General features: G+C 39.5%; 1 protein-coding gene across 1 annotated transcript; it reads left to right on the top strand.

Annotated features, from left to right (window-relative positions):
• Positions 1-10521: 10521 nt before the first annotated feature.
• On the top strand, positions 10522-11906 carry LOC145487664 (uncharacterized). Its single transcript, XM_081466482.1, has one exon. It carries the CDS (start codon positions 10974-10976, stop codon positions 11580-11582), a length of 609 nt encoding a protein of 202 aa, XP_081322608.1. The 5' UTR covers positions 10522-10973; the 3' UTR covers positions 11583-11906.
• The last annotated feature ends 3237 nt before the right edge of the window (positions 11907-15143 follow it).

The following is a 15143-nucleotide window of genomic DNA, read 5'->3' as shown; positions in this document are numbered from 1 at the left end:
CTTTGTCGTCTAGACTTTTCATGTTACGCAGTGCAATCGTGTTTACTAACTGACTGCAAATTAAACCACGGTCTACACAAACAAGTGAGGGGTAACCTAAGATCAGGCGTTCTTTTCCTTTCTCTTTTCTTGGCGCCAAAAAAGGAACGGCTGATCGCAGGTTAAGTGAAGAGCGCCGGATTTGTTAAGGTCTAAATCATTACAGATGTTGAAATAATGAATATTATCAGGAAGAAAGAAGAAGAAGAAGAAAAAAAATTGCGGTTACGTTGGATAATCGTTTAGAAACAAACAAAAATGTATAAATTTGATTGTGATTGATCAATAAAAATCAACAAAATAAATGCTATTGTTTTTTAATGAATAAATAAATATAACACTGTAATGAAGTTGAGTTTGCGAAGAACACATCCTCAAGACGTTTGATTTCAACTTTTGCTCTCGAACAACTCTCCGACGGTTATAATAAAGATGCTATCAGAGATGAAGGCGCTTCTTGGAAAACAACGTCGCCTTATTTGGTTAAAACGCATGCCGTAGTTTAGGATAACTTGGCAGCCAAAATACCCTTTATCGGGAGTATCACAGAAAAGAGATCTCAGATTAATTGATTAAGTAAAGCACCTTGTTTGGTTTAAAACCACTCTTTTAGCATAATGTTCTATTGTTGCTGCATTGCAGCGGAAATCCAGATTTCAGGCGTTTTGAAAATAAGCGGAAACTGAAGCGGAAACTGCTCTTGGTACACGAAACGAGATTTTTTCAACCTGAATAGACCTTTACTTCTACAGTCACGAATGCGTATCTCAATACGAGTAATGATAGAAATGTATAAAAAAATGAAATCAGCTGCGTTGTGTGTTAGTTGTAGTTTTCAAATCATGCAACAAAATGCTTTGACCGCCAATAGAACACCCACCATCCGTGTCGAAGTACATGTAAATGAATAATATTCACTTTATTTTAGTGTCGGAACGGTTAGCACTGCTTCACTAATTGGTGACCAAGCAAACAAAGATTCTAAATTGAACCGAAACGTGTTAAAAATACCAGCTAGTTACAGTTGACTATTTACCAAGCGTGGAGCAGTTGAATTTGGGAGCACCAATCACCGGGCCGCTCCGGATTACAATTCCAGTACCTTAATCAGAAGTCCACGCCGCCTACACGAGCACATACTATATACTGATTGTTCTCGAAGCAACTCAATATATTCCTGTTATAGCGTTAACGTTCTTTAACGTTTGCGTTTTCTTTGAAACGCAACAGTTGCTTTTCTTTTCACTTTTTCTATCATAGCGATTCGTGTTCGGTATTCAATTCGATTCAATCGAGTAGAGCTTTCATAGTTTTTCACATTTCCTTGTGGAGCGCCAAGCCATGAGCGTATGAATGGCGCTATTTAAATAAACGTTAACAAGTTATAATTATTATATCTGAGAATCGAGATATTGTTCGAGTCAGTATATTGTATGAGGACTAAAGAGAATTGACAACTGAAGAGAAATATTACAACAAACATATTTATCTTCTGATTCAAATCTATCTATATATTGTGACAACCGAAGTGAAACATGTAACAAAGAATTCAAAGATCAAGACTGAGTTACGATCTCGGCTAACCCGGCCGCGAAAAATTAATATAGATGCGTATCTCAATCTCAGCGATAGATCACTTTAATTACTTTGGAAAAGGTTTCACTCTTTCTAATATAGATTAGTAGAATTCTACTGGCGTTTTAATGCGAATGGCGTTCTCTTATTGAATACGTTATTCACAGCCTATTTATGTTCTGTTGAGTAACGTAGCAATGAGCGCTTAATCCACCATAGGAAAAAAGATGGCGGCGGTACATTTTATCACGATGCCTTGCGAACCTAGTACAGCCTGTAAGGCAGTAAGAAAGCCAAATTTTTACAATATTTGTTCCTGTACTAAGAACAGTGAGAAGCCCAGGTTTGAAGGTTTTATAACGTTTCTGTACGTTTTTTAAAACGTTGTTAAGGTTTTCGTGCTCTAAGAATTGTGGGTAAATGTAGTAGTCGCCATCTTTTTTCCTACGGAGGATTGTTAACAAACCGGCGACCGCTTCTTTGCGTTTTCGAAGTGTCTGTGAAGAGTTTTTGGATAAAGTTTTGAACGACTGCTACAGTTATACTAAAACAATTGGATTTTTCGCTCTTGATTTCTATGCGTCAACGCGATAGAAATCCCGTGCTCATAATTGTTAAATAGCCTTGGACAGGAATTGATCTTTCTGAAATTTGTATAATAACAAAAAAAATAAAATAAAAAATAATAATAATAATAAAAAATAATAATAATTAAAAGTTCTGTTGTTACGGGGGTGGGATTAAGTCTTAAGAGTCCCTGTCCATAAATATGGAAAATAACTCGGCAAGGGTCAAAAATTCGATTCCGTGTTTTTACGGTAGATAGGCTAGGACATGACAAAAACTACTGGATAGTTTTTTTTGCCATATATCCTTTTATTTCAAAGAAATATGCAAATTACCAAATTCGGTTAAAATCGTCATCTGACGCACCATTTTATTACACAAGTTTGAGAGCCTCGCATGCAAAACCATATCATTCTTCCGTCTTTAAAACACTCAAATATTTTTGTGCAATGTTTAATTGAGTACTAAGTTGATTTTACGGAATGTTGCGGTTTTTATTGGGTGCAAAATAATTAAATTTCGAAGACATGTATTTCATTCACTTAAAAGTACTTCGTAAAAATAATTGATTTTCACCATGTGCGAAACCTTCAAATGGCTTAAGCTTCTTGTGGTTGAATCGCAGAAGGATGGTCTACAGATTCCTGTAAAAATTGCTTTGGGCAAATGATTGTGAGCGACGCGAGAGCTTTTCAAAGTATGTTTAAAATGCAGATATTTGACCATCCGTCGTCAAATTTCAATTTACGGGTTAGACATATGTTTTAGCACGCACCACATGTCTTGAGCTATATTAAGTTGAAATAGACACAGAGCTGATAATTTCGAAATGTTCTAACCTTATTTGCTGCATTCCTCGCACAGAAAGCAGAAGTTTGCTTTTGTTTACACAACGTCCGATGTACATCGTCAACTGTCAACTTATTTAATGGTCGAATACCATGAATCTATGACCCTCTTTCCACACATATGATCACCACTGCATTTAAGTCAAAAAAGGCTAAGTGATTTGTTGATAGTTGCTTGCTTTGCACTACACCAAAATATTACGTTTGATCATCGTTTGATCTATTCCTGCTTGAATCCTTGCTTGCAGCGGTTCCTCGTTTGTTCGTCACGCAATGCTGTCATTCTATTTTAGAGGGTAGGGGTGGGACAATTCTATCCTAGTAAGTAAGGCTCCGTAAGGCTTGGAACCATAGGGAGCACACAATCTTGTTGAGCAGGAAGAGATTAAATTAAGCAATGAAAAGAATGAATAGTTAACCATTGCCTGTGTTGTCATCTTTTACAAGACCACCGCTACCTACACGCCTTGCGTAAATACTGTAACGCTTAACTCGTACCTAGGTCCTTTCGCGCTGTGCAATTATTTTTGGTTTACATATAATACAGTGGGCTACCCCCGGGGAAATGGGAGGTGGCCGCTTAATAGGGGTTGGCCACTTAATAGAGATTGGTGTACCTTGAATATCTTTTCACTATCGGGTTATAAATTTCTTAGTGAACATGGAGTCAATTCAAGACAATCATTATAGACGTCATCCTGGGAGACCCAGGAGCAGTTAGTGGGAGGGGGAAAAAGTCTAAATGGGTGAGAGAAAAGTTCGCGAAGACCCGTTTAGACTTTTTCCCCACCCCCACTAACTGCCCCGGGGTCTCCGAGAATGACGTCTATCATGATTGTCTTGAATTGACTCCATGTTTACTACGAAATTTAGCGGAGACCCAGGGGCAGTTAGTGGGGGCGGGGAAAAAGTCTAAACGGGTCTTCGTGAACTTTTTTCTCACCCGTTTAGACTTTTCCCCGCTCCCACTAACTGCTCCTGGGTCTCCCAGGATGACGTCTATAATGATTGTCTTAAATTGACTCCATGTTCACTAAGAAATTTTATAACCAGGTAGTTAAAAGATATTCAAGGTACACCAACCTCTATTAAGCGGCCAACCCCTATTAAGCGACCACCCCCCATTTCCCCGAGGGTAGCCCACTGTATTATATGTAAACCAAAAATAATTGCACAGCGCGATAAGACCTAGGTACGAGTTTAGCGTTACACCATTTATGTAGGGCATGTGGTTTGCGGTGGTCTAGTAAAAGATGACAACACAGGCAATGGTTAACTATTCATTCTTTTCATTGCTTAATTGAATCTCTTCCTACTCAACAAGGTTGTGTGCTACCTGTGGTTCCAAGCCTTATGGAGCCCTACTTATTAGGATAGAAATTGTCCTACCTTTACCCTCTAAAATGGGATATCAGCATTGCGTGACGGACAAACGAGGAACCGCTGCAAGCCGGCAGGTATATTTTGCAGGGTGCAGGGTGCAGGTTGCAGGTTGAAATTTAATTATAACTGAAAAACCGCTGGCACTAAAAATAATTAATAACCTATATACTCGTCGGGGGTTCTTACATAAAGTAGTGGCCCTCTTACGTAGTGAAAACACGCTGTTATTAATATTTAGGCCTTCTTTGGCAATCTTCTAACTTGTTACGCCGTGTACAGAAACCAGAGACTTCGTACACTTCTCAACATGTTTGTGATCGCACTTGGTTTGAGCGATGTTCTCATGTCCATCGAAAACACGATCGATCCGCTATAAGTACTTATCGATCGACACGCAGAGACTGGTGAAATCTCTTCAAAGCCATCTGGATGGCCGCTCCACAGATGTCTCCATCGATTCCAGATTTGGCTCGAGTCTTCCCTCTACAACAGAGGATTGAAATGAAATAATATAAGATTTTAACCGATGGAATATACTAACGCAAGCTCAGTGTGCTTTCATTTTGGTACTCACAGGGAAGAAACCAAATTCAGCAGATATTTCAGATGATATTTCAGATGTTTCTTCAAAAACAATAATTCATTGCAGGCTTCAAATAATAGGAATGTACTCTCCTTCCATCGCTTCGGCCGGTTTGGCACTTAGGTGGAAGCCACCTTTCTGAGCGACTGTAAACAGCGTCATGTAACAGTCACGGTAATTCTACCAACTGTACGTTCTTTCAAGTGCCAGCGGTTTTCCAGTTATAATTACATTTCAACCTGCAACCTGCACCCTGCACCCTGCAAAATATACCTGCCGGCTGCAAGCAAGGATTTAAGCAGCAACAGATCAAACGATGATCAAACGTAATATTTTGGTGTAGTGCAAAGCAAGCAACTATCAACAAATCACTTAGCCGTTTTTGACTTAGATGCAGTGGTGGTCATATGTGTCGAAAGAGGGTCATAGATTCATGGTATTCGACCATTAAATAAGTTGACAGTTGGCGATGTACATCGGACGTTGTGTAAACAAAAGCAAACTTCTGCTTTATGTGCGAGGAATGGTGACAGAAACACGTCAAATCGGCTTTTGGACCTGCCTTTTACAGCAAATAAGGTTAGAACATTTCGAAATTATCAGCTCTGTGTCTATTTCAACTTAATATAGCTCAAGACATGTGGCGGGTGCTAAAATATATCTCTAACCCGTAAATTGAAATTTGACGACGGATGGTCAAATATCTGCATTTTTAACATACTTTGAAAAGCTCTCGCGTCGCTCACAATCATTTGCCCAAAGCAATTTTTACAGGAATCTGTAGACCATCCTTCTGCGATTCAACCACAAGAAGCTTAAGCCATTTGAAGGTTTCGCACATGGTGAAAATCAATTATTTTTACGAAGTACTTTTAAGTGAATGAAATACATGTCTTCGAAATTTAATTATTTTGCACCCAACAAAAACCGCAACATTCCGTAAAATTAACCCAGTACACAATTAAACATTGCATAAAAATATTTGAGTGTTTTAAAGACGGAAGAATGATATGGTTTTGCATGCGAGGCTCTCAAACTTGTGTAATAAAATGGTGCGTCAGATGACGATTTTAACCGAATTTGGTAATTGGCATATTTCTTTGAAATAAAAGAATATTTTGCCAAAAAAGCTATCCAGTAGTTTTTGTCATGCCCTAGCCTATCTACCATAGGAATATGAGCGAAATCGAATTTTCGACCCTTGCCGCGAAATTAAGAATTTGTCTGATTTTTACAGGCAGGCACTCTTAATGCCGCTTCCAACCCTGAAATGAATCAGTGGCAAACGATTACATGAGATTTCAACCGCGGTCTTTCTAGTGGCATGTACTAAAACCCAGACGGTGGATTCTGGACGATAGACGATAGACGATGGACGATTGACGATGGACGATGTCTCTGACACTCATTTAATTTTCACACAATCTTGTCACACAATCTTGTCACGCGATGTTAAAGTATTGAACAGCGAAAATTCGTGCCCTCCACCCTCCCCTCCCCCGAGCAAAAATATAACTTATTTGAGCTAGACAAATTATCACGAAGTTCTGATCGCGGATTTTTCGTCAGGCAATGTCACGCATTCATTTATTTCTCTCAGCCAAAGTACATATACATGTATAAATTTTGCACACAATCTTTTGCTTTTGTCACGCGATGTCACCATGAAGTTTTGAAATATTGAACAGCAAAAATTCGTGCCCTCCCCCTCCCCCAGCAAAAATCTAACTTTAAGGGAATGGACAAATTATCACGATTCCCATTTTCGGGTTCGCTTGGTGTAAAAGTTCATGCTTCGAAAAAAAAATCTTCTGGCCTTTTGGCAAGTGTAAGCGCTGGTATTTTGCAATAAAAACTTTCAGAGCTGGCGAAAATGAAATTGAAACACGTAAGGAAAGGAAGGGAAAACTGGTAATGGCAAGCACCGATAATCCTGGCAGACCGCTTCTGGAAAGCTTCACCAAAACAGCTTAAAAACTAAGGTGAGGCTGCTTATTTACCCCCCCCCCCCCACCCCACGGCAACTCATGCAAAAACATACCACGTGCTTGCCGTATGGGATACGATTCTCCTGCGTCATTTCTGCGTGCAGTCTGGAATAATTCATGTGAAAAAGCAATCGATTGCGGGACAAAAGAAAACGATTGTGTGACACATTTATACTTTGTTGTCAGCATTTAATAAATGAATAACTGACATTGTGTGACAAAGAATCCGCGGTCAAAATTTGTCCAGTCAAAATCAGTTTGTTTTTTTTTTCTTGCTGGGGAGCACGAATTTTCGCTGTGCACTATTTCAAAATTCCATGGTGACATCGCGTGATAAAAGAAGGAATTCGTGAAATTGCGTGACGAACAATTCGCGATCATAACTTTGTCCAGTTCAAATAAGTTAGATTTTTTCTCGGGGGAGGGGGAGGGCACGAATTTTCGCTGTTCAATATTTTAACATCGCGTGACAAGAGCAAAAGATTGTGTGACAATTTTATACTTTGTCTGAGAGAAATAAATGAATGTCAGAGATATCGTCCATCGTCCATCGTCCATCGTCCATCGTCCATCGTCTATCGTCCAGAATCCACCGTCTGGGTTTTAGCGCATGCCCTTTCTAGTTCAGTAATTTTGAAAATCAAACAATATCGCGGGTAATCGGGCGCAACCGCAAGCAACGATCCGTAATCTGTGTCAATTAAGGGTTGTATTTGTTTCAGTCGTGATTACAAAGCACTTTCTAAACGTGGGCCATGTGCAGTCCTTTGTTTTTCTCCTTTTCTCGTGAAACAAGACTGAGACATGGTTACGTTAAATCGTGCTGTCGAAACTGCGTTCTTTGATTGCCAATTGTAGCAGCTCAATAATGTGTCAATATATATCCACTCTATATTGTTTGTTTATATTTGTGTCAAAACGCAACTTCCGCCGTTTTCCGTCGCTGAAACAAAGCGATTTTAGGGTGGATACTAGGGATCGCTAGTTACCGTATTTACTTTTCCGTCAACGAAGGGTCTGGCCTGTTCTTAAAAAACTACCGGTTTAACTTGTTCAATTATCCTAATCAGCTTCGCCGAAAATCCATATCGCGTTGTCAACTTGTGGCTAAACTACCCATTAGTAACTGCGATAGAAAACGTGCCGGACTGTGGCCTTCTTTATTGCGTGGGTTGAACAATTGTCAAAATTAGTTCACTTATTTGATTAAAAATCAGAACTCAGGAACGAAGCTGTTGTCAAGCGTCAATTTGGCATGTGCTTGAGAATTTGACACCGTCGTAAGTTGTCCATGCTGCAGCCGCTGGAAAGAGTAAGCTACTCCTAGGAGAGAGCCAAAGCATTGGCAAAGCACTGTATGCTCCCCCACGAGTGATGAAGGATAACTATGAAGATGTAAGTAAATATAAAATATCGATCCCCATTTGGACTTACGTGACAGAATGCCCAACATCCCATAGTTGAAAGTAACCGAATTTATGTCTCCTAGATTGGTTACTCTTGCCTCACTTAGCAAAATGCTGTTTAATAAGATTATACAAACAATTTTCTCAGTTTTTATCTCGTTTCTTTAGAAAGGTGAATCTGGTTGGCTCTCCTGCTCATAGAAAAGTCGGACACGTTGTCTTACCGTCAATGGTGCACGTGCTGCTTATGAAATGCAAAATTGTTCTTCAATTCTGTCGTTAATAAAATATTGAAAATTGTAGGTTTTGAACTGCAGTCATTTGCAGTGCGTACTAAACCTTTTGCCTAATTGCCCTGACTTTCAACTCGGCTGTACCTCATCGACTTGGTTCGATTCTTCTACTAATGATTTTCTTTCAGGTCTCCAGATAAGACAATAATTCAATTAATAACATGACTAGAATACCGGTCAAACGCAAGAAAATATACGCAAAAATGTTCCGGGACGCTGTTTTGTACAACCACATTTATAATGTAGAATAAAGTCTCCAAAACTGGTCGGCGTCAAGTGGTGTGTTAATCAGAAGGAGTGGTTTAAAAAGGTTTGATAATACAAATGGAAAGTCAGTAAGACAGTATCACCTAATTTTACGTATAAATGAAAAACATTTTACCACGTAAGGAGAATTCCACAAAAAAAGTACAAATCTTTATCATAACTGCTGGATTTTATTTTGTTTAAATGATTGCAAATACAAGAAAAAGAACTACGGTGTTGATGTTCGTAGTTTTTCAAAGAAACAACGCCTATCGCGACCAGTCGACGTTGTGCTGATTAAATATAAGGTCGCATCATCACAGCCATCCTTCACTCCTAGACACTTAATGTTATTATCAATATTGTATTTGTATACACGGTATACACTGTGGTTTTCAGATATTACATCCTCCTCAAACTGGAACTCATTGCTAATAGTGTCGACACATCTTTGATTCTGAAAATGCAAAAGAGAACAAAAAAGACAAATTTAACAAATTCAACCTTCTAAATCAGGCCAAACCTTACAGTAAGCAGCGCTTTTTACTCAGAGTTCCGTAGGAAAGCCTGAGTCTAAAAATGCAAGCCGTTCGTCGTCGTCGTCGTCGTCGTACTTGGTCGCCCAATGGGGGGGACATAGTCCCAGGCGTTCCTAGCGTAGTGCGAGGAAACTGGGGATGAGAATGTGACAGCTCTCGCTCTTCGTGAGAATGCTGTGATTTGTGAAAAAAGGTTGGGAAAGACTCGAAGAAGATGTCGATCGTTTTCGGAACGGATTGGCCCACGAATTATATTGCTTGACATTTCCACACAGAGATCGAGCATTCTCAGCAGGTTCGAATGGACATTTCGAACCTGCGGAAAGAATTTCTGACTGCCGGGTATATATAGCTTATTTTTTTTCTTGAAAATCCGTGCCTGTGAGTCACGCAAAGTTCATCAGACAACTGGCAAACTCAAATCATTGAATAACATGATCGCGTGGTGTTTATGACCAGAGATCACAATACTCATATACTCTCGGGAGGTTTCAAATAATAACGATGATCTTCGCGGAAATTGATTATCTATGAATTATTGACCGCCGGGTGACTAGTATTTTGAACAACCTTGCCCGTGAGTCAAGATTTTTGTAGTATGGCCGGGAGAATTCGTCCCCAACTGAAACAAAACGTTATTTAGAGTTGCTTGGCATTTCTGACAAAATATTATTTTCATAGTGGAGAAAATGTCCAAAAATCGAGATTTTATAGTACGTCCAAGCTGGAAAATTTCCTCAACTACAAAAATAATACCTGAAATCGCTTGGCATGTCTAAACAAAGTTCTGCTATTCTAAGTAATGAGTTATTTCGCGGAAATTCTATAATAATTTCAGATTGCCGGGTATCTAGTACTAGTTTTCTGAAAACTCCTCCCGGCTGCGGGATGTCTAGACCATCGGGTAGAATGCCTGGACATTATTAATTATTCATGACCGGCGAAGCGGCAAATTTGAATGTTTGCGTGTCGTGAAATGCCCTGATTAAGAGAAGAAAGGGTCCAAATTGGCCCAATAGCGTTGATAAAACTTACTGTTCTGGTTACCAGGAGTTAAAACTTCAACTTTCACGCGCGGCTTTTTGAAGAAGAAGGTTGAATCTTCAATTTAAGCCGTTAAGTAAGTTGATATATGAGGTATAAGGAGTAGCTTTTTGCTCTTGAAAATGGGCAAAAATTGGCCATCTTTTGTATGGGGACCGTTTTCAGAAGCAATTTTCAGACCATCTAAACCGGCCTTCCTAATTTTCACGCACGGCAAATGAAAGATGGCTTTTTACTGAAACAAAACCCGTTTCAAATTTGAAAATCGGTCCACAGGAACCTGTAGCTTTTTGAGTTTGAAAACTTCTTTGGAGTTGCATTTGAAAATGGCGCGTCTTCGATGGAAGAGCTATTGTCTTAAGCACACGTCTGTATAACAATGGCTGTCAAAACTAAACAATACCCATTCAAGAAAACCACTTGACTGTAACTGAAATATTCATTACCGCGAATTTCAAAAGTATGCTGTCGGCGCAGCTGATTCATTCGAAAACCTGTTGCTCAATGAACAACGAAAGCGAAATCGTAAGTGATCGGGAGCTCTTTTCAGAGCTCTTCGAAACCCCGATCCATCCCCTGCTGATCAACATAGTACCTCCGTTCGTCAATGAAAGCAATGGCATATTTCAATTTCAACTGAATGGCGAAGCTCTTTGGAGATGGAGAGAAGTTTGTGGACAGCCGAACACAGTGTTTGCGCCTCTGCAATTAAGTATTCTGTCTCTTGGCTATCGATTGACAGAATCTGCTGGAGAGCGCGTAGGAAAAGCGTTGGCCGAAAGCATCAGGCGGTTTTGGAGAAAGACGCAACACGTCAAAAGCACGACGAAACGGAAAGAGATGCGAGCGGAGACGTGGATTAAGCTGGGAGTGAAACCGGAGGAGATCGCGGAATCACCAAAAGACGTCTTGGCTCACCTCATAGAAGAGAATAGCAACCTTCGCGAGACTGTGGAGGAAAAGGCGGCCGATCTCTACAATAAGATGCGGCAAAGACTAGCCCACTCTGGAAATGACTACACAGAAGTGGGAAAGAAGCAGCAATACAGGCAATTGACACAAATACAGTGAGTAACCAATGAGAATTTTACCTTTGGCCTACTAAAGAAATGCAAAGGCATATAAAGCGCGAGGACAGAGGTAGACAATGTATAGCGTAAGACAATATTTTTTGTAATCCTGCGTAGCAGACGTCTTCTCTTCAAGGAAGAAAGGCGAACGAAAAGCTTGTGATACGCAGACAAAGAGAACAGCACGGGAACCGACCAGCGCGCAGTTGTTTTGCTTAAACGAAAGAACCAATTATTTTTATTCCTATCAAAGTTTTAGGGGATTTCAAGGCGAATAAAGTAAAGTAAACATCGCCAATTACTTTTAAAAAACTTCAAAGAGGCCAGCGAGTTATTGTGTGACAACAACAGCGTGAAGACTCGTGTCAATCGGTCAGATTTTTTTGAGAAACTCGGCTTTCAAGACCAGATCTTTAGCAAAGAAACAATTCTTTTTATTCCTAGCAAAGTTTTAGGGGATTTTCAAGGCGAATAAAGTAAGGTAAACATCGCCAATTACTGAAAAACTTCAAAGAGGCGAGCAAGTTATTGTCAACAACAGCGTGAAGACTCGTGTCAATCGGTCAGATTTTTTTGAGAAACTCGGCTTTCAAGACCAGATCTTTAGCAAAGAAACAATTCTTTTTATTCCTAGCAAAGTTTTAGGGGATTTCAAGGCGAATAAAGTAAGGTAAACATCGCCAATTACTGAAAAACTTCAAAGAGGCGAGCAAGTTATTGTCAACAACAGCGTGAAGACTCGTGTCAATCGGTCAGATTTTTTTGAGAAACTCGGCTTTCAAGACCAGATCTTTAGCAAAGAAACAATTCTTTTTATTCCTAGCAAAGTTTTAGGGGATTTCAAGGCGAATAAAGTAAGGTAAACATCGCCAATTACTGAAAAACTTCAAAGAGGCCAGCGAGTTATTATGTGACAACAACAGCGTGAAGACTCGTGTCAATCGGTCAGATTTTTTTGAGAAACTCGGCTTTCAAGACCAGATCTTTAGCAAAGAAACAATTCTTTTTATTCCTAGCAAAGTTTTAGGGGATTTCAAGGCGAATAAAGTAAGGTAAACATCGCCAATTACTGAAAAACTTCAAAGAGGCCAGCGAGTTATTATGTGACAACAACAGCGTGAAGACTGGTGTCATCAGTCAGATATTTTTGAGAAGCTCGGCTTTCAAGACCAGATCTTTAGCAAAGAAACAATTCTTTTTATTCCTAGCAAAGTTTTAGGGGATTTCAAGGCGAATAAAGTAAGGGAAACATCGCCAATTACTGAAAAATTTCGAAGAGGCGAACGAGTTATTGTGTGACAACAATCTTCGAAGTTTTTGTCACAGAATAATTCGCTCGCGTGAAAATAAGAGTGTTATTCCGTGGATAATTATTCTCCGGAACTTCTTCTGTGATATCCTTTACGTAAAGAAATCACACAAAAACCATGCTATACATCTAAAATCTCATTTAGACTATCAGATAGTCTAAATCTGTGCTATTTGGAATGTATGTTTATGTGGTACGAACATGTACGAACGTGTATGTAGGTGGTACGAAAATGGGTGGTACGAAAAGACGTTGGTACGAAAAACCCGGATACATGTAATGGCCTACGGTAAAAATCGGATGCAAATATCCATTACAAGTCCAACGCTTGAAATAGCCAGCTTGAAATACGCGATATCGGAAACAATAGAATAAAGAATAACTTTCGAGGCCTTTGTTTCTTAGCCCCGCCTTGACAAGTTAATGAGCTAAGGCAGTATTCCCTTCGGAGGAAAGCGTACGTGATCTTTGACCAATCAGAGCGTCCCTGTTTACGCTTCGCTGCTAATATTACAGACCTATAATTAACCGCGCGGCCATGGGCCGAGCGCGGTTCTAGGTTTACCCGTGGTTTATTTTTTTTTTTTTTGTCGGTGACCAGACGCAGACCTCCGCTCGGCCAAACTTTGAGTCACGCAACGTGTGATGTTTTTCCGCCAGAAGCTGTTAAAACATAAATACACGGACAATTTTACGGATATTGTTTTCTTTTTTGTGGGTAAAATATATTTTCTTTTTTTTTATCAAAGCGTTGGATTTAAAGGGAATAATAAATACGGTGAAAAAAGGTATTACGTCAGCCATGGAATGCGCTGACGTTGCAGCTTTCACTTTCGCTACGTGACAAATAAGATCGTGTTTACTTAGCAAGTTTATTTCGGCAGAAGCGATGGTCATTAATTTATTTGTAATTTTGCCAGTATTTCTTGCGGTTTTAGGCAAATGAAGTAAATCCTTTGACTGTTTCATCGCAGCGAGTTCATAGATCGGAAGAAAAATTAAATATTTGCAAGCCAAGCAAAGAACGTGTCAGAACGTGCAAAGATTACGTCATTGATAGGGAAATAACCACCGTACTAAAGATAGCCGTAGATAACGCAATTCTTGAATTATGTGACTCGTGTGACTTCTTTGCTAACCCTTAACTCAAGGGAAAAAAACAGTTAAATTTAATCGTGACTTTAAAGAAAGAAAGCGGTTTGTAATAGTGTTCGTATCTTCATGCCCATACATATCCCGAAGAAAGTTCCAGATTAAGACTATTACGTCATCGGAGATGTCACAACGGCTACGACTGATGGTGCGATAATGGAGTTTGTGTTGATCAAGTGCTGTGATGTCTACAGTAATCAATGAATCATCAAAGATTGCTTTGGAATATGCACTGCGTTGCGACTGTAGTACTAAGAAAACAGTTAAATTTTAAAAGCGCGGTTATAAGATCTAACAGATCTTCTTGTTTTTATTCGACTGCAAGTAAATGTCCCGAGAACAATAGGCATTCTACGCGATGCACAATGTAAAGTTTTTGTTGTGTTCGATACGCTTACTTGCGGTACGAAGCCTGAGCAAACGCTCTTAGAGCGTTTAGTTTTATTAGTATTCTTTTTGTTTCAGTTTGTCACGTCTTTACTGACATGAATATACAACTCGATAAATCTCATGCAGTCACAAAGTGCCAACTCAGTCCTATAGGTACCCAAATTCTTGTCAGTTCAGCCTCGCGGGGAACCATTTTGGACAAACCATCCCGTATAATATAAAGATTTAGGCCAGCCTAAAAGCGTTGCGCCTGGGCCGGATTGTTCAGAGCCCGGTTAAGTTAACCCAGGAAAAGGTAGAATTTTGATTTGAGTTTTGTAACTTTGCGGTGAGGTTTTCTGTATATTGTTTGGCCTTCTGTTTTGAGTTTTAATAATCATCATAAACCATTCTGGCCAATTACATAGGACGCAGACAATCCAGAAAACCAATCATAAATCCCGGGAAACGTAATCGAGTGAATGCCAATTCCTTTTGATCTTACTACTGATTGTATGACAAAGTAGCGCGAGTATTTGAAGGCACTCGCTCAGCGTAGTGATTTCTCTAGTTTTGTGACACTCATTTGAAAACCACTTTAAAAATGATCAGTTGAAAATAGTTTTTGTCACGCTCACCTTTATAAAAGTAACATTGTTGCTGTTGACGACCGCCTTTAGTGCGTAAGTGTATTTATGACCACCAAACTCAATGCACTTGTTTCCTGTAGCA

Source organism: Orbicella franksi, chromosome 5 (genome assembly GCF_964199315.1).
Source record: "Orbicella franksi chromosome 5, jaOrbFran1.1, whole genome shotgun sequence".
Lineage (NCBI taxonomy): Eukaryota > Metazoa > Cnidaria > Anthozoa > Scleractinia > Merulinidae > Orbicella > Orbicella franksi.
The sequence above is the reverse complement of the archived record's forward strand: the minus strand, read 5'-3'. Positions and strand labels throughout refer to the sequence as shown.